The following is a 24,895-nucleotide window of genomic DNA, read 5'->3' as shown; positions in this document are numbered from 1 at the left end:
ATGTCTACTAGCCTATTATCTTAGGAGAGAAATCTTGCCTCATTTAAGGAAAATCAAAAATAAGGAAAACCCATATAAAATCTTGTCTACTTTCAGGTGATCAATAATCTTTTTCACTCCAAATTAGCTTAAATCTTTATCTCATGACTTATGATAAATTCATCTAACTGCAATGAATCTTCAAAAACATATTCCTTCTCTTGAAAAGTAATAAGACATTGCAGGGATACTTAAGGGAAAAGGTAGCTCCCAGCACTAACACGCAAGGCTTTACAGCAAAAAAAAAAAAAAAAAAAAGGCTTTATGTTTTAACTGAGTAGCTCTAGAAACATTCAGGAAGATATTTATTTTTCCACTGCAGAAATTAACATCTTTTTTTCTGAAAATAGGTTTTCATTACCAATGATCTATCTTTTTCCAAATGTAAATAGTAAGTGGATCTAGTTGTAATATTGTCCTGGGAGTCTTCCAAGAACTCTGTTAGATCCACATCTGTAGCTATCAATTGATCCATGTTTTGCTACCGGGGGGGGGGGAGAGGGGAGGAGGAGGTAATTTTTATTGACTATCTGGAAAAGGGAAAAGCCATTAATGGCGAATACTATGCTGGCTTATTACAACGTCTAAGTGCTGAATCAAGATGAAACATCTTTATTTGGCCAAGAAGAAAGTTCTCTTCCACCAGCACAATGCACCAGCTAACACATCAACAATCTTAATGGTGAAATTGCATAAATTGTGGTTCAAACTAATAGCCCATTCACTATACTCTTCTGATTTGGTCCTGTATTTCTGAACCTGTAAAAAAAAAAAAAAAAAAAAAAAAATGTCTATGTAGGAAGAAATTTTCTTCAGATTCTGTGGTCATAGATGCTATAAATACTTATTGTTCCAGTTTGACATTTCATATTTTACTGAAGGCATGAAAGGTCTGGAAACATGTTGGAGCAAATGTATTGAGTTAAAAGGAGACTATGTTGAAAAATAAATTTCATTTTCTCCCCCAAAATGTTTTCTTCTTGATTAAGAAACTTTTCAATCGACCCTTGCAATTTAAATCATTAAAATTGCAAGAGGATTATGAGAAATTACAAAAAGGCTTTACAAAACTGCTAGATCAGCATCCAAATGGCAGAGTGAGAGAGCAGAGCTGGTAGGAAAGAGTGAGAGAGCAGAAGAGGGAGAGAACTGTAAGGAACAATAAAAAAATAAACAAACCCAGAAAGTCATAACAAACAGGGGAAATACTTAAAAAAAAAAAAAAAAATCTTTATTGATTTTTAAGATTAACAAAAGTGCAATAACCGCATATTTACATTAATCAGCAAGTTAAACGCTTATAATCAAAAACACTGCATAAAGAATAAATCCCCCACTTTCCTTCCATTACATTTCATCAAGGATTAAGACAAAGCAAAGAAATACCCCTTCCCTCTCACCCTTCCCTGGAAATACTTTGAATGATGAAAGACAAGGCAAGAGAGAAAAGATAAAGGGAGGGAAGAACTATAGGAGCAAAAAGAAAGGAGAGAGGTAGCAAGAATGGATGGAAGGGGAGAACCATAGTATAGTCAGGTAGGCAGAAGCAGCAGCAGATGAGAAATATGCAGAAGGGGACAATAAAAAGAAGGGTAGAAAATGAAGGAGAGATTGATAACAACCATGACAAAGAATTAAGAAAAAAACTGCAGTAATAATGAAAGAAAAAGTACAAATAAGTAAAATAAAGAGTAGTAGGAAAGGCCAGATAATAAAACTTGGACCAGGCAAGATAAGTTTTACTTTTCATTTGACTTTGGTTAGCTCATCATAACATTTAAACTCTTTTCACACTATTTGTTCAAATTAACCACATCTACAATGAAAAAAAGGACAAGATCTGTTTTTTCCCCCCCCATCTAGGTCACAAAATTTGCCTCAGAATAGTAGCATAGGAAGTAATCTTTTGCTCTGCCATGCTGCTAGCATATAAAAATTACCCATATTAGCCGCATGAACATTCTGATTAAATTACCTTTAGCTTTGAATTCTCTTCTTTCCTCCTCTTAGCATATGAGAGCTCACGGTGGTATTCTTGGGCATGGCTCTCTTCCACATTTACTAACATCGCATTGGGGTTCATCAGAGTTACCATTGTTTGGCTTGCTACTCCCTTCTCAATGGCCTCATTAATTGCAATGACTGCAGCATGCACTGGAAAGAGGGAAAAAAAATGCAAAAATCAATCCTCCAACTGTAACCTAAACATTCTCTGATCAATATATTGAAGCTCATTGTTTGCATGCAAAAGACAAAATCAAGCAGTAATATTACAGCTCATGCCACTAGAGTTGTCCTGTAAGATAGCACTGCAACATATCCTGGTTGGCAGCAGAGGTTGGCATACATTTACAATGCAAGGCAATATTTACACTTTGCTTGGCAGAGATTTAAGAATCAGTTAAGAAAATCCATTTCCCCTTACTGAGCCATTGCAGCTTTACTCTAGTGGTAGATCTCTTTCTTGCAAAATTAGTTCAACCTAAGTTTTAATGCATTCCATGATGGCTGAGACCAATTCACCAGGCTAAAATCCTTTGAAATGGGTTTTCAAATGTAGTGGTTGAAAAAGGGAAATAAGGCCAGCACTGTATCCAGTGAGCTACTTCCTTGGAAAGAGAAGTCACACTTATCCCTCTCTCTCAGCTTATGTGAATCTCTCAACTACTCTATCTTTCTTGTGCTGCTCTCTGGCATTATTCTTTTAGCGTCCCCCCCCCTTCTATCTTATTTTGGAGTGCAGGAAAAGGAAGGGGTGCCAACAGTTTCCCCCTGCTCTTCCACCTACACTGCAACTGGCTTCCATTTGACTTAAGGCAGTGGTCTCAAACTCAAACCCTTTGCGGGGCCACATTTTGGATTTGTAGGTACTTGGAGGGCCGCAGAAAAAAATAGTTAATGTCTTATTAAAGAAATGACAATTTTGCATGAGGTTAAACTCTTTATAGTTTATAAAACTTTCCTTTAACAGTTTTACCTTATGCAAAATTGTCATTTCTTTAATAAGACATTAACTATTTTTTCTGCGGCCCTCCAAGTACTCTATTTTTTCTGCAGCACTCACATTTAAAGCTTAATATCTTTTCTTTCTAAAAACTGGCACATTTCTATTACTAAATTGAAAATACAATCATTTTCCTACCTTTGTTGCACTTTATTCTTCTGACTGTGCATCCAATATTTCTTCTCTTCTTTCAGCCTCCTGTATGCTTCCTCTCCTCCAGACCTCATTCCCTCCCCCAACTTTTTCTTTCTTTTTCTATGTCTGTCTTTCTCTGATTCCTTGTCCCATTTTTTGCTTTGTTTCTGGCTCCTTTCCCCCCCCCTTCTTTCTTTTTTCATTCTGGCTCCCTGTCCCCCCCCCCCCTTCTTTCTTTCTTTCTTCCTTCCTGCCCTCCCCCATGTCACCGCCGGGCTGCTGCTGCTTCTGGCGCCATCGGGAACAGGCCGAGATCTCCACGGGGCCGACCAACTCTCGCTGCCCGACGTCAATTCTAACGTCGGAAAGGACGTTCTGGGCAGCCAGGCAGCGATTGGCTAGCCAGAACGTCCTCTCGACGTCAGAATTGAGGTCGGGCGGCGAGAGAAGCAGGGAGATCAAAGAGCATAGTGCCGGCGGTGAGAAGGGAAGGGAAGCAGTTGGGCACCCCTGCTCTAGACGAGCCGCAAGCCGCACTCTATTAAGAACAGTGGAGGGTGACCAGTTGTGCGGACCGCCCTCCCCCCCTTGGTACGCCACTGGAGCAGCAGCGTCTCTGGCCGGCTCATTCTATTCAAAGCCGCGGGTGGCAGCTCCTTGCGAGGTCTGCGCCTGAAGCCTCTCTGATGTTGTGATGTCAGAGAGGCTTCCGATGCAGGAGCGAATAGCGCAAGGAGCCGCCAACCCGTGGCTTTGAACGGAACGAACCGGCCAGACCCGCTGCTGCTCCAAAAGGAAGGAATTATCCAGTCCAGACCGCGGGCCGCAAATAAAACTTGGAGAGCCACATGTGGCCCGCGGGCCGCGTGTTTGAGACCGCTGAGTTAAGGTATCTTGAGCCTTCATTTACACTACCTAAGGTTTGTAATATTTTCAAAGCCTGGATAGTACACATCAGTCTGGAACCACAGCTCTTTTGGGAGCTCAGTATGCATATACTCCAAGTATGACCAACAGTTGCATTGGGGCTCTTTCACCACCAATGGATACAAATGCTATCCCCCTGCAGCATCCTTAGCTGACCCAAGCAGAAAGAATCTAATCCAGGTCTCCTATATGCAGCACACAACCTTCTACAACTGAGAAGTCAGCTGTCCAAGATGGACAAATGTGGATCACTCAATGAGAAGTGGTGAAATGGGGGCTAAATGTACGAAGTCTCAATAAATAGAGAGAGAACAGTCTACTACTGTACTTATTTTTCACTCTTAAATTCCATAAAATAATATGATGATGCATGTCTTGTGGGGAGCAGGGCGATATAGCAACATTAAACTCAGTTCAGGATCATGAATATAACCGAGATTGCTGAATGTGGACCTAAAGCAGCAATGTTTTGCCTCAAACACAAATATCTCAAAAGAGCAACCACTTTACAAATACATTTTGTTCATACCTTCAGGCATGTCTAAGTATTTAGCCACAGCACAAAGCTGTGAAGAGATAATAAAACCCTTGAGAAGCAATAACCGTATACAATCAGGGATGCAGGAGGGATGAAGACTGACATGGTATTATTCAGTCAACATAAAGCAAAAATTACCATCATAGGCTTCTATTTGGGGATACATCACCAGTATTCAAGGGACCTCACAATCTTATGACCATTGCCATGCTTCTCATTGATGGTGACATGTTTCAGTAACCCAAAGAAAAATCCTGAACGCAATAACTGTTTATTATGAACACTATTCAACAAAACATGCTATCACGGCTACAAGCTTCACCCACAGTATTAATATTTGTCATCTTCTGAAACCTACTGTAAGTATCAAGATGGGGGCAAAAGCTATTGCACTTTGGGTAATATGTATTATTAGATGGGCCACGGAACAAAGTGACCATTTAAGAATGAACAAAGACAATAAGCTTAATTCATAATAGGCAGCACTAAGTTCAGAACTTTTTATATTTCTGAAAAAAGTTATGGCATTTCTTGACTGATGATTAAATTAACCACTCTGTTGATATGAACAGATGAGTGGTGGTTACTGAGGTATAGATTAGACAGATTTAGATATATATATATTAGAAATCGAAGAGGACGACTATTGAATGGCTTATGGAGTTGAAGTTAAGAATGTATTTCCAGTAAATTATTTTGTGACTTTTGTATATTTTAGTTTGTACTCTTTCATATTTTGGGGATGCCGAAATGGTTCACTAGGACGACTTCTGGAACTTGAATAAAATGCAATGCTATTCTACAAGGATTAAAGTAAGAAATAGAAAGGTTAGGTTTCTTATAATTAAAACAGAAGTAATAATATTTCAATCTCCTCATTTTAAAAAGACTTGTAAAATCTTACAACCAACTTACATGTAATTTCATCACCTGATAATTCATTGGCCAGAATTCCACCAATTTTATTAAACGATGGCATCTGTATACCATACTTCTCCAGCTCTTTCCGCATATTACTGATCTCCTCATCTATCAAGAGCAAAAATGGAGGGAAATAATGCCCAAAACAAAGTTAGCAACTGGTAAAGAAGTAAAACTAACCTTGCATTTGCTATTTTTTTTAAATATAAATATTTTTATTAAAATTTTAAACATTACAAGAAGATAATAGACAAAAACACAATATTAAATAATAAAAATACATAAAGAACAATATTAATAACAACACAAATAAAAATTAGACCTAAGGTGTCACAGCAATCCAATATAGTTAGTCATTTAAATTAACTAAAATATCCCCTATTTTGTTGAAGCTACCACTCCTAATTGCATATATTTTCTCATATTTACCATACAGGCATGTGTGTTCCACCATCCATTATAATCCAATCTAAAAAATCCTTCCAATTAGATAATATTGTTTTGATTGTTATCATTAATAAATTCTACATTTGAATCTGTACCACATATGTTAAGTATCACTAGTTTTTCTGCTGTTTCTGGATACAAATTGAATACTACAAAACAGAGGTTATATGTCTTTGAACTGTCCAGATGTGGGTTAATCGATTAAAGAAATGGGATTTCAATGGTCACTCTGTAAAATTTAATATTTAGGCGTATATTTTGGACTAACAATTGAAGAAACAATAGCTTTTAACATTACATATAAGTATGACCGTATAAATAAGGTAACTGCTTTTACTATTTAAAAGTCAAAAGTGGCTTTTTTTTCTACTACACTTTGATATTGTTGACAGTTCATTGTTTGACTACTTAGAAATGAGAAAACCTGAAATTCAATTTTCATATTTTAGATCTGAAAATAAAAACATGAAGGGAAAATAAACTCAAATCAATTAACTGTTTGAAAAATGAAATATTAAGAATTTTACCTGTAAAATCTACTTTTCCCAATAGATCCTGAATTTGTGGTGCTATTCCTAACTTGAACAAATATAAGCTGCAAAAAAATTAAGATAGATAATTTTGGTTAAAAGGATTGTTGGAGTTTTATTTTTTTGATTAAATGCAGTGAGACAAACTGATATTGAAGAGTGCATTAACATCATGGAATAAGATACCAGCCATCAAACAAGCAATTCCTGCACTCTCTTACAGCTTTGGAATTGTAGACTGGCCTCTTACAGACCTTGAAAAAACTAGATGTGTGAATGAGAAAGTTTCTTCAAGCCCACAAAGTCACTTATAAGATCAATGTATGCCAACACTGTACATTCTTCGAGCTGAAGGAGCGGAACTCAAAGAAATAGATTATTCCTACTGAGATACTATCATAAGCCTCAAGGCTTACTTAACAGTATCACCAGATCTAAAACTCAAAAGGTATAGAAATATGAAAGAAAACTTCCAGAATCCATTTCCATCATTAAACCTGGACACACATTCTGACAATTAAAAGGAATGTGTGAAAATAGGAAAAAACAGAGTTTGTGAAGGAAGAAAAACAATCAAAAAATAATTGTACAAGGAATTAGTTCAGCAGGTGAAGAACAAGGTAAAAATGCATAAGTATAGCAGGATATACAAAGTTGTTACTCCTGGAACCATTTGTTGATCAAAACTAGAAACATGAATGGTTAAAGAGTGATGAATTAAAACCTAAAAATTAAAGATTGATAGTTGCAGCCCAAGAGAACAGATTGCAGACAAGATGCAACAGCAAACACTGGTGCAACAGCAAACACTGGTGCAACAGACATCCATGGAGATTCTATATGAAGAGCTGGAAATGGTCATTCATCTTGTAGCTATATGGAAAGGTACAACAAGATGGCACATCTCATCCACTGGAGTGTTTGCAAACTCTGTTAACAGTGCTGTACTGGAAAAGCACCGGGATCATAGCCCTAAGAGAATCATGGAGAATGAAGAGGCTTTGGTCACCTGGGAAATCCTCATTCCAGCAGAAAAATTAAGTGCCAGGAAACTAGACAGTGGTGAAAGAGAAAATCATAGTATTGATCATAGAGGTTATCAGACTCAAGTAACTATTCGATGAATAGTGTAGAGAAAAGATCTTCAAGTACCAAGAAATGAAGTCCGACTCTGAGATCAAGAAAATGTGGCATGAAATTTCCCTTTTCTTGGGAGGAGGGGCGGCAACAAAGGTCTTATTAGAAATAATAGAAGAAGAAAATAAGAGCTGCCATACTGGGTCAGACCCAAGGGTCTATCTACCCCAGTGTAGGTTACAAGTACCTGGCAGTGGAACATATAGACCGATAGAAATAAGGGTGTCTAGCTTGAGATAAAATTATATAGTAAGTCAGAGAAGGTACAAGTAAATGAGGGTAGACTGAATAAACAAATCCTGCTACAGTATATGCAGCTGGTATTAGTCTACATGTGAGACTCTGGCCCAACCAAAAGCTTAACCCTGCAATGATAAATGGTTAAATCCCAGAGAAAAGGCAGCTTTAGCGCTTGGTCAAACCTTTTTTTCTTTTTAATAAAGAAAGCTATAAATGGATGAAAACAGAGGGCTAGAACTTGCTCACGAGTTGTGGCAATGCAGCTTTCTATTGCCCTACAGCAGCTCCAGAAAACAAAACTAGATCCATACAGTTTAAATATTCAAGCAGTCTTTACAGATTAACTATACTAGTAAATGGACCCATAAACCTGGGATTATCTCTTTTCTCTGCAATGCAAATCCAAAACACTCTTAAAAATGTGTCACTTCTTTCTCTTTATTAACCACCAAAATTCTTCCTTTCTAAACATGACCTCCTCCTCCCAGGTCTCCCACTGAATCATCTTTCAAAAAATCTATTCAAAATTTAGCTGTCAATGATCTTTCCTCCAGCTTTACTGCAACAAGTTAACTCTCTTCTGACTGCTTTACACAGGTTCCCCCATTCAATTCAAATGTCTTCCTTACAGAAATTTAAGGATGTTTGGGACCCATTGACAAAATTTTGTAAAGACTGATTATTGGTTTTAGCCCTTTGATTATACACATCCAGGAGGGGTGGGGGGATATGCCTTTAAATTATTTGATTGTAATTTGTTGGTCTTGATCATTTGTATTACTCTTGCTTATCTTAATACTGTTTGAAAAGATGGGTAGGTGGGGGGGGGGGGGAGGAGGGATATCTATTTATTATATCACTAGTCTTTAAGCCCGTTACATTAACAGATGCTAGAATAGATGTGTCTGGCAGTCTTTCTTTCTGTCTCTCTCTCTCCTTGGCCGCTGTCTGTCTGTCTTTCTGTCTCCCTCTGTCGCTCTCTGTATGTGTCTGTCTTTCTGTGTCTTTCTCTCCTTGGCCGCTGTCTGTCTCTCTCTCTCTCTCCTTGGCCGCTGTCTGTGTCTCTCTCTCACTCTCTGTGTCTGCATGTCTTTGTCTCTTTCTCTCCTTGGCCGCTGTCTGTCTTTCTTTCTCTGTCTCTCCTTGACTACTGTCTGTGTGTCTTTCTGTCTTTCTCTCTCTCCTTGGCTGCTGCCTGTCTTTCTGTCTTCCTCTGTCGCTCTGTGTGTGTCTGTCTTTCTGTCTCTCTCTTTCTCCTCGGCCGCTGTCTGTGTGTCTGTCTGTCTTTCTGTCTCTTTCTCTCCTTGGCCGCTGTCTGTGTGTTGATATTTTTTTGTTTGATACTGTAGTTAAGGTTTGGGGTTTTTTTTTATCTGCAACATTAGTGTATGGTCATTAATGAAATAAACAGAAAAAACAGGGTTTTTACAATCAGGGTAAAAATAGGTTTAACACATGGGAAGGACCTGCATGAGGGCAAACAATGGCCACCAACTTCACAGGATCAGGTTTCCGACATTCAGTGGCTTAGAATGTGGCCGCAGTAGCCAATAATCTCCGGAATCCCAAAGCACCTGCTTGCCCATATGAAGGTTTTCAAGGCACGGAGCTGAGGTCTTAACGGTATTTTCCTTGACAGCTCTCGGACCCAATGAGCTTCGCCCTCTTTGGCAGCTGTCTAGCCAATTGAAAGGCATAGAAGATTGTCTCGCTCTCCCCCTCTCCCCATTCCGTTTTGCCCCAGCAGTGCCGGGCGGGCAGAGAGCTGCAACGGTGCTATGACCCAGAGGCGAGAGTGGAGGCAGAGGAGAAGGCTCTGGAGGCAGAGGGCGCGGCAGTAGTTGTGGCCTTTCCTCCCCTAGCTCCGTAGCTCGGTCGCCGCCGCCTCCTTCTCTCCCCAATGTCAGCCCCAAACGTGCGCACGCGCCACATCCTTTAACATTCTGCCACTTACGGAGCTACAGACGCACGGAGCCATGACAATTGAAGTGCGCATGCACACTAAGGGAATTATTATAGAGGATTTGATGGAATTAAGTGCTGTTTATTTTGTACATTGTTTGATAATATGTTGCACTTGATGTTAGTTTTTAAAATGAAGAAAGATAAGGGGGAAAAAAACCCCAAATGTCTTCCTTACAGAATTATTGTGCAGCTCTACTATATAAGTGGGATAGAAAATTTAAAAATAAATAAATACTACCTCTATCTCTCCTTGTCTCATGATCTCTGTTTAGATAGGCTGTTCTTATCTATATATTTATCCACAATTACCAATGACAGACTCAATGCTGGCAGCCTGTGCTACCACAAGCCTGGCATGGTCTTCCTGGGTTAGTGCATACTTCTCCTTCTTTGGCTGTTATTTGAGCTCTGCGGAGATGATGTTTGAATCCAAAAAATCTCAGTCTTCCTAATCCTATTAAAACCAAATGGGGGTTAATATCCAGGGCCTGATTCTCAAAACTTTAACGCGGTTGCTAAACTGGTTTCCAATGGTTTAGCCTGCATGCATATTAGTGGCAGATAATCAAAACGGCTTATTTCCATCTTTAGCAAGCTTTCTAGCAATCTCTGACACAGCCATGCAAATGGGCTCTTCAATATTAAAATGAGCACTCTGGTGGATTCTTTAAAATCGCAGAGCCATTTTCTAAGAGTGCTGTTGTTTTTTGGTGACAAAAATCAGTGACTGGTCCAGGGTGCTGGTACAGTGACAGCACTGTTTAAAACCCCCTCAGCAGAAGAGATGCCCATTCTCAACCACTGCAAAAACAACCCCCTCTCCCCTCGCAACCGGAGAGATGCCCACTCTTTCCCGCTGTCAAGTGACCTCTTCCCTCCCCCTCCAGCAGCGGAAAAGATGCCCATTCTCTCCTGCTGCCACATAACACCCCCCTTCTGCCTTTGACCCTTCTTCCCCTTACCTTGAGAATTGGTTGACCGAAGGGATGCCTCTTCAAAATGGGCCTTCCCTTCCCCAGTGCATCCTGGGATGCACCAGGGAGGGACCTGAGGCTCTTATTGGCCCATGCATCCATAGGAGGGGCCTTAAACAACCTGGGCCAATCAGAGCCTCAGGCCCATCCCTGGTGCGAAGGGGAACGACTATTTTGAAGAGGTGGGCCAGTTGGCCGGAGGGAGTAGGCATCCCTCTGGTCAGCCATCTAATTCAAGGTAAGGGGGAGAGGGGTCGGAGGCAGGGGGAGGATGTTTGCCAGTGGGAAGCAATGGGCATCTCTCCTGCTGCAAGGCGGGTGTTGGTTGGTAACATGAGAGATTGGATATCTCTCCCAATGTTGTGTTTTGGGGCTTTTTTCCCTTTCTTTTTGCGCATATGCCCATCACTATCACCAGCGATGGGCACATGCAAATTTAGCACATCTCTGCTACTCTCCGCCAACCTCATTTGCATGAGTGTTTTTTGGAGAATGACTCGCTTTATTTAAATCGCTACCAGAACAGCTGCGATAGCAGCCAGTCGTTTAACACAGGTTTTTTGTTGGTTTTTTTTTTAGAATCTAGACCTCAGAAATTGCTCACAGCTATGGACTGAACACACACCAGTAATTCAATGTTGGGAAAAGGGAATGGGGACCTGTATATCTCTTTTGTGGCTTTGGCATTCAAAGCGGTGGGCACTGGAGGATTAAGTGACTTGCCAAGAATCACAAGAAGCAGCACTGGGATTTGATCTCACAACCTCTGGGTGCAGAGGAAACTCTACCAGTAGTTAAGTCCATCAAATGCTAGTAAGATGCAGTTGAAAGATGTATTCCTTTGTCAAAGAAAACCGAGCAGGCTACACTGATTTACCAGATGTGATATACAGCAGAGCACCGTATGTCATTATGGTAAAACAGCTAGTTAAGGATAAGAAAATGTTCTTTTGTGCCACTAGGTGGTCCCTTGGTCTTTGTTAAAGATAAGCCTGTTTTCATTTTGTTTTCAATCCCATTGTCCCCAAAGAGCTCAGAATGGGTTACAGGTTAAACATGCATATTATATAGTTAACAGGTTACAATTTGACATAATTACAGTACAAGTTTACAATATAAGGTTGAATCCTAACTTGATACAAATTAGAGGTCTAGTGCCAACAAATAGAGTTTCCAGGTTACAATTTACCATAGTTATCCTAATAGTGCATGTTTTTTCAATACAAGTTTTTATCCTGTGACACATTGGGATCTAGTGCCAATGTACATTTCTCTGTATTCGATTGGTCATAGGCAGGTAATAGCTGTTACTTCTCCTCCTTTTTTGTGTGTATGGGAGCCTGTCTGGCTTCATTTTTTTTCCATGGAATGCATCTCATCGTAGTCATTCAGGCTTAGATGCACTAAGAGGGATCAGTAAGACCATGTGGGTCTTCACCGAACCGATTTTTTTGGCCAATTCAGAAAGAGCTATTGATGGACAAAAAAGTCTGCATGCAAATGATTCATGTGGATATTTGTTGTAATCCCCAACTCTGCCATCTGATGACTGCTGTGAGAGCAACTCTCACACATGTGCAGACCTGGCAGGGGAAGCAGCTGAGAGGCAAGGGAAGCCCCAAAAAGCAGCCTCCTGGCACTCAACTGTTTGGGGCAGGAAACCTTTTTTTTCTTTTTTTAACGGGCACAGATGCTGTGTGTGCTACACCCGCACAATGTCTGTCCCATTTAAAAAAAAAAAAAAAAAAAGACAAAAAAGCCACACACCCCCACCTCCGATCGCGGCTCTCCCCAATGTACAGGCAACACATACTGTCCCACCATGCCAGCAAAAACAACAGTAGGAATGCCCACTTTCTCCTGCCATGCCGAACCCACCCTTCCTCCCACGACAGCGAAATGACAGGAGGGATGCCCACTCCCTCCTGCCACTGAAGGGCTACTCCTGTGCCAGGTGCCCCCCCCCAAAACATACCCTCTACTTCCCCCTTCCCCCATTGAAAAAAAGGCAGGGGGTATATCCACTCCCTCCCGCCACATGAAGATTTATTTTGCTCCATTCTATCACATAAAAAGTCCTTTCAAATGAACAAAGTAATATGTAAAATAGCAGCACCAAAGATGACCATCTCGTATACCTTAGTGCAGGGGTGCCCAATAGGTCGATCGCGATCAACCGGTAGCTCGCCAAGGCAAAGTGAGTCGATCGCCCAGGACTCACTTTGCCTTGGCGATCTCTCGGGCCGATCAGTCTTCCTCTCCCCAACATCAATTCTGCCGTCGGAGAGGAAGTTGAGGCCAGCCAATCGCTGCCTGGCTGTGCGGAACTTCCTCTCCGATGGCAGAATTGACGTCGGGGAGAGGAATGGTGGTCGGCCCGAAGCAGGGAGAGCTTGGGGTGGTGTCGGCGTCGGCTTTGGGGCCTGTTATCCATTGGTGGCGGCTTGGGTCCTATTCCCCGATGGCAGCGGCAGCGGCAGTGGCTTGGAGAAGGGCAGGGAGAAAGAAAGAAAGGGACGCAGGCAGGGAGACAGAAGGAAAGAAGAGAAACAGGAAAAAATGAAAGGGGGCATGAAGAGAGAAAGAAAGAAAGAAAGGGCAGGGAGAGGAAGAAAAAGTTGTGGGAGGGAATGAGGTTTGGAGGAGAGGAAGCATACAGGCTGAAAGAAAGATTGGATGCACAGTCAGAAGATGAAAGTGCAACCAGAGACTCATGAAATCACAAGACAAGGTAGGAAAAATGATTTTATTTTAAATTTAGTGATCAAAATGTGTCTGAATTTATATCTGTCGTCTATATTTTACAATATGGTCCCCTTTTACTAAACCGCAATAGTGGTTTTTAGCGCAGGGAGCCTATGAGCGTCGAGAGCAGCGCTGGGCATTCAGCGCAGCTCCCTGCGCTAAAAACTGCTATTGTGGTTTAGTAAAAAGGGAGGGGGGTATTTGTCTATTTTTGTATGGTTGTTACTGAGGTGACAGTGCATAGAGTCATCTGCTTTGACCTCTTTGAAAAAACCCCGGAATAGGAATGATAATTAACATTTTCTATACGTACAGTGTGCGTTCTGATTTTTTTTTTATTTTATTGTTGGTAGATCATTTTGACTTGGTCATTTTAAAAGTAGCTCGCGAGTCAAAAAAGTGTGGGCACCCCTGCCTTAGTGTATACTGTTAACCTCATTTAATAAAGTACACATCTCATAAAAGGACTGAATGACTACAATGCAATGCATTCCATGCAAAAAAAAAAAATGAAGCCAGAAAATGAAAAGAGGCTTGTGAAATTGCAGTGTCTAGCAAAGACCAAAGGACCACCTAGTGGCACAAAAGAACATTTTCCTATCCTTAACTGGCTGTTTTACCATAATGGCATATGGTGCTCTACTATACATCACATCTGGTAAATCAATATAGCCAGCTCAGTTTTCTTTGGCAAACGAATACATTTTTTTTCAACTGTATTTGATTAGCATGCATGCTTGCCTAACCATTTTTGCTATTCATGTCATATTATGTTATCCATGCTTTGTAATACTATGTTTCCCATGCTACATTTCGCTGAACTATGCTCACCATACCATGTTTTGTTTTTTTTAATTTATTTAAGTTTCAATTACGTACAAAGCATTAAACTTTGACAAGAAAATAAGTAGAATTACAGTCAATTATCCATTAAACATTAAATTTAAAGCAAGAAGAAAATTAAAGTTAAATCCTACTTTTTATATAGTCCTCTAAAAGGAGGGAAGGCAGGAAAGAAAACTCCTCCAGGAAAGTAATACAATCAAGTAAAAAGGAAATAGAGCAGGTCAATTTCAGCGCTAATTACAGACTTGAATTACGCTGCCTTTTCCCGAGCTACAAACGAGATCCCCTTTCCTTCCAAGAAGAAGCACTACTGAACTGGATCATAAAAAATATACTTGTTATCCTGATATAAAATAAAACTTTGCTTTGCCATCTTTCTCAGTCTTACCCAAGGTACATTAGATAGATTGTGAGCCCACCGGGACAGACAGGGAACAATGCTTGAGTACCTGAATACATTCATGTAAACCATTCTGAGCTACCCTGGAAGAACAGTATAGAAAAATAAATAAAGATGATAGATAACCATTTTTCTAGTAGGATAGCAAAAACAACAAAGGTTAGTGGCCTTAACGGTTCATAGTCTAAAACACACAAGGACAAAGGTGCGCCGACAACCGAGCGCAGGACTTTATCGCGCTGAAGTAAAACTGTATTTTAAAGGGGGAAACCCCCCCCCCACACTTTACTTAATAGAGATCGTGCTGGCGTTGTGGGGGGTTTGGGGGGTTGTAACCCCCCTCATTATACTGGAAACTTAACTTTTTCCCTGTTTTTTAGGAAAAAAGTTAAGTTTTCAGTATAATGTGGGGGGTTACACCCCCCCCCACACCCCCCAACATGGCAGCATGAGGCAGCGCGATCCCTATTAAGTAGAGTGGGGGGTTCCCCCCCCGTCAGAGCCCTTTAAAATACGGGTTTTCTTCGGCGCAATTAAGCCCTGTGCTCAGTTGTCGGCATGCCTTTGTCCTCGCGCGTTTTTGACCCGTCACCGGCCTTAACTAACTTTAGACATTGCTAGTCTACCAGATGCCACCAGAATCTTTCATTTGTGCTGCTCCCATACCCTTATGAAAGGGTTGGGGTTTTTTTTTTTGTTTTTTTAAGAGGGTTGATGCTGCATACCAGATTTTCCATCAGTATAGAATATCACTATGTTCACTGGTGTACACATACACACACACTTTTCATATGCATAGGTTGAGAACTATCCACAAGGAAGAATTGGGCATTATTTTCTATAGATACTTCTGCACAGGGTGTTCAGAGTTTCCTGTCAAAAGGACATAAGAATAGCTATACTGAAGCAGATGGATAGATAGTCCACCTAGCCCAGTGGCCAATCCATATCACAAGTATCTGGCAGAATTCCAAACAGCAGCAAGATTTCATGCTACAAATCCCAGCGGCAGCTGTGGCTTTCCTCATTTCTGTTCATAAAAGTTAGGCTGGGTCAGTCCTAGTTTTATCATACTGCATGCACAGAGCTGTACTCCTATTGCTCTTAGCGGACTCGAATCAGGAGTATATCTTTCGTCCCACAATGGGTTAAAACTCAACAAGGAGCTAAAAAGACCACTAATATATTTCAGATCCTCAGTTTTAATCTGCATTGTCCCTTACTGAGACGTCATTGTTTATTTACTGTCTCTCTTGCATAACTTACCATTTAGCATGTCAAGAGAATATTCATTCAGATAAATTATTGCTTCCTTAGAGTAAGAGCTTCTACATAAGTTCAGTTTGCAGAGGCAGAGGGAAGATGGATACAGTAGTTTGAAAGGATAAAAAGAGGTAGTAATAAGCAAAGTTTTGGGACAAAGGTTCGCATCAAGCATCATACATACATGGAATCTGATACCATACTAGCTTTTTATATGGAAAGACATAAATCTTCACATGAGAGTTTAGTTCGACTAATTGCTACAAGAGGACAAAATGCTGTAATAGTTACTCATTAGATATGCTAAAACAATACCCTTATTTCTATTAATCATTCACTCTTCCTCACCAGATTTCAAGACGCTGGCTTTATAGGACTAATTTTGAACTGACTTAGGTCTGCCCTGTCCCATTACGCTTTTGGGTCTATGTGAACATAACATATCTTGTTCCCAGCAGTGAGCAAACCAGGTCATGAGTACCTGGCAAGATCCCAAGAGAGTAAAACAAATTTTATACTGCTTATCCTAGAAATAAGCAATGTTTCACTTCCCCCCCCCCCCAAGTCCATCTTAATAATGGCTTATTGACTTGTTTTAGGAAATTATCCAAACCTTTTTAAACCCTGCTAAGCTGACTGCTTTCACCATATTCTCTGGCAACAAATTCCAGAGTTTAATTACACACTGAATGAAGAAATATTTTCTCCAGCGGTAGTCAAGTGACGTCACAGGAGAGATAAGCAGCATAGCCACTGGCCTCCACACCCTGCAATATTTTGTGATAATTATCATAATGAACCATCATAGTTTTAATTTACAAAGTTGGTATATAGAAGTCCCTATGTTCAGAGGATTATGACTAGAAAAAAAACAATGACCCAACTGAAAGCTTTTGTATGGCGGCCACTCAAACTTGATCTGGAATCACGGACCATGGCACATACGTCAAGAATGGATGAGTCAGTAATAAAAGAGAATTATGACTGGCTACTTGAGCAGAGATGCACAACTGGATTAGTGATTTAAAGCCGTAATAGTTGCAGTGTAGAAAAAACTGAATATAGATGTGGAAAGCCTGTGGAAATGGTGGAAATGAACAACTTTGAGGAGAAAGGATCTCGTCATCATGATCAATTACTAACTTTGCAGAACTGGTGAAAGGCACTGGAATCTAAACAAGATGAAGTCTTACATATTTGAAGTTGGGGAGAATTGAATGCACTGTAACAATTTAAGAGCTCAAATCTCAAAATGGCTAACAAGTAAGAGGAAGTCATGCAGGTCGTATGAACTCAGTTTCTGAGAGCAGCTTAGTTACAGATGGAGACATTGCAGATTGACTGAGCGTATGCATAGAGTATTAGGCCCTAAGCCGACAGACCACCCGAGAGATACAGTGGCTTGTTTTCTTTGCTTTCCAGTGAAGGAGAAGATTTTACAAGCAGCACAGGCCACATAATGTGGGAAACCTCTAAAGTGGTATTGTTTTCCGACATGTCAGCGATTACATTGCACAAATATAGAGAATTTTGAGATGTCATCAGGCGCTTTTCTCTGAACAGTATTCATTATAGATGGCATTATCCTTTTGGGCTATCATTTGTGTTATAAAAGTGACAGGAGGCTCAGTTGATATTGCAGGAGACCAGCTTTGGAAAGAATCTGCACAAGGCAAGCAGAACACAGACATGATGTACCCTGGTTCATCTATGCAGTGTTGGTATTGGAGCAACTAGAAAGGACAGACTGCAATACAATTTCGATGTCCCACCTAAGGTGACAGACAAGCCAGACTGCTTGACCAACCATTTCATCTGTTTTGCTTTGGAAGGTTGGCCCTTTGATTGTAGCAGCGAACATTATAGCGTGTGTTTGGGCTGCACTGTTTACAGTAGCTCTATTTTGCTATTAGATGGCTTTATTTAGGTTTAGAAAGAGCTATCCTTTCTTAATACCCTCCTTCAGAGACATCAAATACAAAAGTGTCAGAACAAGAATGTTCTCAGTGATGGCTCCAAGGTGGTGGAACTCCCTTCTGAAGGAATTGAAACTAGAAAAGGACACCAGAAAGTTCAAGAAAGACATACGACCATCCTCTTCACAGACTACTTTAACAAATAATGCAGCATAGAGGAGATAGCTGGTTAGTTAGTCCCCACTAGGAAAACAGTAGGGTGAACATAGTAGAGATACCCAGAATTGCTTTGTAATTTAGTGCTTCCCCTAGACACGAGAGCCATGTAACTCAGGACTAATTACCTATAATTAGTTTATAGCACAAGTCTCCCAGGCTCACAAGTGCTTTTGCAATTTTTCACAATCCTTTTGCGATTTAACAACTTTGTGTCATCAGCAAATTTAATTATCTCACGAGTTATTCCCATCTCAAGATCATTGATAAATATGTTAAAAAGCAGCAGTAACAGCACAGACCCCGGGGGAACCCCACTATTTACCCTTCTCCGTTCAGAATATTGATCATTTATCCCTTCTTTTCTCTAGGGTATATATATTCAGGTATTTGATACTCTTCTTGTACGTGTCTCAGCACAATCCTGATATTATTTTTGTCGCCTTCCTCTGGACTGCTTCAAGTCTTCTTACATCCTTAGCAATATTCATCTCATCATTGCTAATAATTTTCAACACAGTTTGGCTAAAATTGCTGGGCTGGATAGATGCTCAAGAACAGTATTTCTTTTTGCATTGTAATTTTTATTACGGTTTTCTAAACTTACATGGTTTCATCAATATAAACATCAAGTGAACAAAATCACAGTAAACCATAAATCTAATCTAAGCAGGATGTCTTAATCACACTTCTCCAGAATAGGTTTAAGGCAGGGGTGTCCAACCTGTGGCCCAGTGAAGTATTTTGTGCGGCCCTGGTCAAGAACGATGCAGTGTTTTCCTCTGCTGCCCCAGGGTGTTTACTGTCTTGCTGGCTCCCTTCTCTGTCTTACTGCAGCGTTTGCGTGGCCCCAGAAACATTTTTATCAGCCAGTGTGGCCCAAGGAAGCCAAAAGGTTGGACACCCCTGGTTTAAGGCGATATACAAGTTAAGAGGCCCATGCAACATCATGGGGAAAAGAGTACAAAAGTATAAAAATAGCAAAAAAAGTTAAAATATCCCAACATTGACAGCATTATTATTGTCACTTTTTACAGAGCTGTACTGAAAAGTTTTTATGAAAAGATCTGAACACACTCTATTTGACCTTTTCCATTATTACTCTATTGTAAGTTTAAGATTTTCAATTACTGCTTTAGTTGTCAAAAAGAACACAGGACAATCTGAACACTATTACTTGATAAAGCAAATGTCAGCAAAATTATTATTTTTTTTTTTGCCAATTCTAGCTCCATTCCTTTAAACCCAATTCATAATCTTCATCAATTTGAAACACAGAGGTAAATCTCACTGGGAGAAGGGAGAAGGCAGAAATTAGAAAAATCAATTGCATCATCTACACATATCAACATAAACAGACGGACATCAGAATAGACAGACCATCTAACATTCACGCACACTTTCAAAGAATGTGGAAAATAATAAACTTATGAGAAATCTTTTTACTCATGGAATGGTCTAAAATAAAAGCCACACTTGAACAAATCCAAGGGGGGGGGGGGGGAGGGGACAACAAAGCATCCCTACATTCACAGCTCCTTTTTCCAAAGTGCATTAAAACTGTGCAGGTACTGTATATCGGTGCCTAAAATTAACACACACGGGATGCAAAACCTCTATATTAACTGTTGGATGCATGCCCCACATCTCCCTATGCAGTTAACAGAGGCAACACACTTACCACACATTAGCTGCACCGCAAACAACACAGAGCATCTGAGTACATCCATGTTAACCGTTAACCACACATGTAAGGGTAAGATACAGACATTCCATTCCACATTTATCAGTTAATGCAGGAATTAAAAGGCACTAACTCCTACTGCTTAACATACTTTTATAAGAGAGGTCTTCAATTCCTCAGCCAGCCTACAGATAATCCAGCTCCCTTCAGGGCCACTACAGATCTGAGAATTTAGCAGTACGAAATGGGAGTAATCAGATCAAGATCAAGATCAAATCACCACACTGGAATTCTGCAAAGTGTGACTCTCCGTAGCCAAGGAAGCAGACGCTACAGCCATATACTGGTAGTTAAAAAAGAAACTGATCAATGTTTATACTATGAACTTAAAGACCATTTAAAAAGAGGTATGGAAGCATTTTTCCCTCAATCCTGCAATTTAGCCCTGCACCTTTGTACTTAGGGCTGGGATCTGGCACTAAGGACATTCATTTGTATTTACATATTTGATCCCCTCCATACCTAGACTAGTCACTGCAGTGACAACCCTAAACTGGGAGGCCATGCACCAGGGCTGTTTCTGTAATGTTGCAATCATGATTCCTGCACGTCAAATTTAAACAATAACCTTCCCCCTCTGAGGGCTACGAACACTGCCTTTGCAAACTTGGAAAGAGCAAGACCTGATTCAGGGATCAAACCAGAGACTTTTCACATGACAATGCAGAGCAAGTGATACCTAAGCCACCAAGCAAGCTTGGATAGCATTTCTAAACTCTGCTTTTGACATAGTTGCTTGATAATTGTTATCCATTCCTTTTTTTTTTTCTTTCTAAAATAGCCTATATAGCATATCTTTAAAGTGCTCCTGTCCCACCCACCACACTGTGGCCAAGGGAAGCCAATGGACAGGGTGCAATTCATTCATTCAATTTTTTATAATGTCTCCCAAGGGAGCTCAGAATGGTTTATATGAATTTATTCAGTTACTCAAGCATTTTTTTCCTGTCTTTCAAATCTATATATTGTACGTGCCACTTGCCTGGAGTTACAAGGAACAGCGTGAATTTGAACCCACAACCACAGGGTGCTGAGGCTGTAGCTTTAACGACTGCACCACACACTCCCCCTTACTGACCTTTTGCCTATTTCAGATGTGTTTTCTATTTCATTGTCATTTGTTGTTGGCAATTTCAGAAAACTTAATTAAAACAAGGCAAGAATATTTATGAATTAGATTCTACCTCACTATATATATTCTTCTCAGAAAGCATATGAAGAAGATGCTCATTAATGTCATTTTTCTATTAAAAAAAAAAAAAAGTCTTACTGATCGTCTCTGGTGGAATATAGATGTAATTTAATGTTTTTAGAATGACAACCCTATGTGTGTTTTAACATCTGGTAATAAGTAGCTTAAAAACAAAGTTAAGGTTCTGTGTTAAACAGTGCACATTGATGACTGTGTTAAACACCTAAGGCAAAATTTTATATTAGCAGGTATTACATTACATTAGTGATTTCTATTCCGCCATTACCTTGCGGTTCAAGGCGGATTACATAAGAGTTGCCGTGAAATTAGATTTGATAAGGAGTAGACAGTATAGTAGGTGGAGCTTGGGATGGATCTGGTCGTGTTAAATAGGTTTTATGTATTTTATGTATAAAGTGGCATGCATCTTGATGATAATTTTGGTGCTCCCGCCTCCCTTGTGCCTGGGCAGCTGCACATACTTTGCTAGCGCCCTGTTTGGATAACATTATCAGTATGCATAGCACAATGTGTGAGCATTTCATGATGCCTTATTTCACTTGGGCACAGAACCTCATGTACGATTATGACTACTAATGGCAGGAGTAGCCTAATGGTTAGTGCAGCAGACAGATCCTGGGGAACTGGGTTCAATTCCCACTGCAGCTCCTTGTGACCCTGGGCAAGTCACTTACCCTCCACTGCCAAGGTACAAAAACTTAAGTTTGTGAGCCCACTAGGGACAGAGAAAGTACCTGTATATAATGTATACAGCACCAAGTACGTCTGGTAGCACTATAGTAGTAGTAATAGATTGATGACATAACAATTCATCCCAATCTTTCCAGACGATACTAAAACTGAACCTGACTAGCGTAGAATCTCCTCTGGTAGGGAAATAGGAGCTACGGGATATTATACGGGATGGTATGTATCATCATTGGTAGAAATCTGTTTGTAAAGCACTGTGCACACCTTGTAGTGCTATATAAAATGTCTTCCAGTACTCCCCCTAAATTCACGGGGGGGTTCCGTTCTAGGAACCCCCGCAAATTTTGAAAAACTGCGAATACAGTTTTTCGCCTTTCAAAAGGCAGGAGAGGGCAGCTGGGGCGCCGGTGGGTGCAGAAAAATCACTCGCAGTATGCTCCGACCGCCTCTTCCTGTTACTAAAGTCAGGCTACACAGGTCAGGAGCTGCTTTGACATGCTAGATAGCATGTCAAAGCAGCTCCTGATTGGTGTAACCATGACTTTAGTATAAAGGAAGTGATGGTCGGAAAATACCGCAAATTACTGAGTCCACGATTCACGAACCGCGATTTCATGGGGGGTTTACTGTAGTGGTGCTGCTACAATGAAATTGAATGAATGACTCAAACGTTACCACAAGGAAGGGGGCTTGGAAAGAGGAGACAGGCATGATTATCTGACAAGAAAACTGTGCTGGGTGAAATGATTACTCAGCTTACTCTATGTGGATAACACTCTTGGAATAACTGCCATCATCATATTTTAACATTTCATCCCTCAAGTTCTAGCAGGAGATGACCTTTCTGGTTCTGTTTTCTGTCATGTACAGCAAACACTTTCATTTCCTGTCTTTGGAATCAATCTGCTTATTGTTCTCTAATGTCCCCGAAGTCTTCACATTTATGTACACAAACTATATTTAATTTCTGCAGAGGAGAATGATTTACTTGCATGTATTTTTAAAGATCCTGGTCACACTACAGACTCCAGTAATAAGCCAAAAAAGGGCCATTAGAAGTATCTACATAAGGCTCCATTCCAGAGAAGCCCCAGAGTTCATTTCTAAAAGCCTAAAGTATAAAATAGAAAGAAAAAGGTATATGCATACAGGAAACAACTCAACAGAGCCAGGAAGCAGCTTATCTAAACTTCTAGGTAGCAAAGTCCGGTCTGTCCATGCTACTACTGCAAGTGACAGGAAAGAAAGGGCAGATGTTCCAGTCTTAATTTTAAATAGACATCAACAACAAAAGGCCCTTTACTATTCCTATAAGAAATATATTACTAAATACCGACATTAAAATAAGCTTCACTTTCTCTAATCATTTCCTTTCTATGCCTTTTTTCTTAAACACTGGATTTACCTGCTTTGGTTTTCTTTAATTTTATCATCAGTGAGTAAACTTTATGGATCAGGTGTCTGAATACAATGATTAAAAAAACACAAAATTGAATATTGTTCATCTTTTCTCTAATATCTGTTTGGTTGTGTGTGTTTATGGATCCCCTGAGACATCTTCACTCGCTGAGAGATTGGAGACCAATATGCAATGTGGTTTATTCTTGTGTGTAGCATGTATTGATTATTTCAGGTGTGGTGATAAAACTATAACTGTATTATATCAAGCTAATATGCATATTTTTCATAAGAATACATGAGTTCTCATATTCCTGGATTGACTTTTCTTTATTAGATGATATTTGATCATATTGTTGTATCTATGATTATAGTGTTGTACTGTTTTTTTATTGTTTATATAAAAACAATAATATTGAACACAAAAAAATACATGTATATTTTAATACTTAAATAACGGTACAGTGAAAACATAAAAAAATACTTAAAAGTTATCATTTAATATACTGCTTTATGCGTAAAAAGTACAACTACTAGAAAACTAGAAAGAAAATGGAGAAAAACTAACCTATAACATACAAAAACTGCCTGGAAAAACTAAACAAACAATAAAAACTACAATTAAAGGATAAGAGAAAAGCACACTACACCAACCTAATAGGCACAGAAACCCAAGACACCAAAAAACTATTCCAAATACTAAAAGATCTAACGGACACCAAACCCTACCTGACCAATAATGATACCCCCAGCCACCCTCTTAGCAGAATACTTTAAGAACAAAATTACAAATGCCAGAGCTACCCTCAATGGAACCCCAACCCACCTAGAAGAGATCACAATACCCCCCTCCCCAGAAAATGAATCAACTGCAGCAGACAGAACCTGGTTCCACTTCCCCACTATACAATGGTCCGACCTTAACAAACTCTACAGAAAGTACAGCCACACAACCTGCGACCTCAACCACTGCCCACCATATCTCTTAATAACCTCCAGCACAAAATTCTGCGCCCTTCTCTTACAATGGATACAAACCATGCTCACAGACGGCCTTTTCCCAACTGACCTCAGCAAAATCATTGTCACCCCGATCCTAAAAGACCCTAAAGGAGCAACGGATCAACCATCCAACTATAGATCCATTGCCTCAATACCTCTCTATATCAAACTAACGGAACGGCTAGTAGCCAAATTCCTCACCAACTATCTGGAAGACCACAACATACTCCACCCCATGCAATCCGGCTTCAGAACCAACTTCAGGACAGAGACACTATTAGGCTCCCTTATTGACACAGCTAGACAACACCTCAGCACAGGCAAAAAATGTTGCTCATACAACTGGATCTGACCGCAGTATTTGACCTGGTGGACCATAGCATCCTACTACAAATTTTGGACATAATAGGAATCACCGATAAGGTATACTCATGGTTTGAAGGATTCCTAAAATCCAGAACCTACAGAGTAAAGTCAGACAAAGAAAAATCAGAACTTTGGTTCAACCCCTGCAGCGTACCCCAGGGATCCCCACTATACCCTACACTCTTCAATCTCTATACTGCCTCCCTCGGCACCTGCCTGGACAAACTAGGCCTAACTTC

General features: G+C 40.1%; 1 protein-coding gene across 3 annotated transcripts in view; it reads right to left on the bottom strand.

The window, feature by feature from the left end:
- The window catches only part of IQGAP2 (IQ motif containing GTPase activating protein 2), a 511,872-nt gene that overhangs the window by 219,894 nt on the left and 267,083 nt on the right, over positions 1–24,895 (bottom strand). For all 3 annotated transcript variants that reach the window (XM_033929310.1, XM_033929312.1, XM_033929311.1), the window contains 3 exons: positions 6,539–6,606; positions 5,559–5,672; positions 2,015–2,193 (listed from right to left, as the gene is read on the bottom strand). In XM_033929310.1, the coding sequence (XP_033785201.1) occupies positions 2,015–2,193; positions 5,559–5,672; positions 6,539–6,606 (361 nt within the window). The remainder of the gene's footprint in view (positions 1–2,014; positions 2,194–5,558; positions 5,673–6,538; positions 6,607–24,895) is intronic.

The sequence above is a fragment of the Geotrypetes seraphini genome, chromosome 1 (genome assembly GCF_902459505.1).
Source record: "Geotrypetes seraphini chromosome 1, aGeoSer1.1, whole genome shotgun sequence".
NCBI lineage: Eukaryota > Metazoa > Chordata > Amphibia > Gymnophiona > Dermophiidae > Geotrypetes > Geotrypetes seraphini.
The sequence above is the reverse complement of the archived record's forward strand: the minus strand, read 5'-3'. Positions and strand labels throughout refer to the sequence as shown.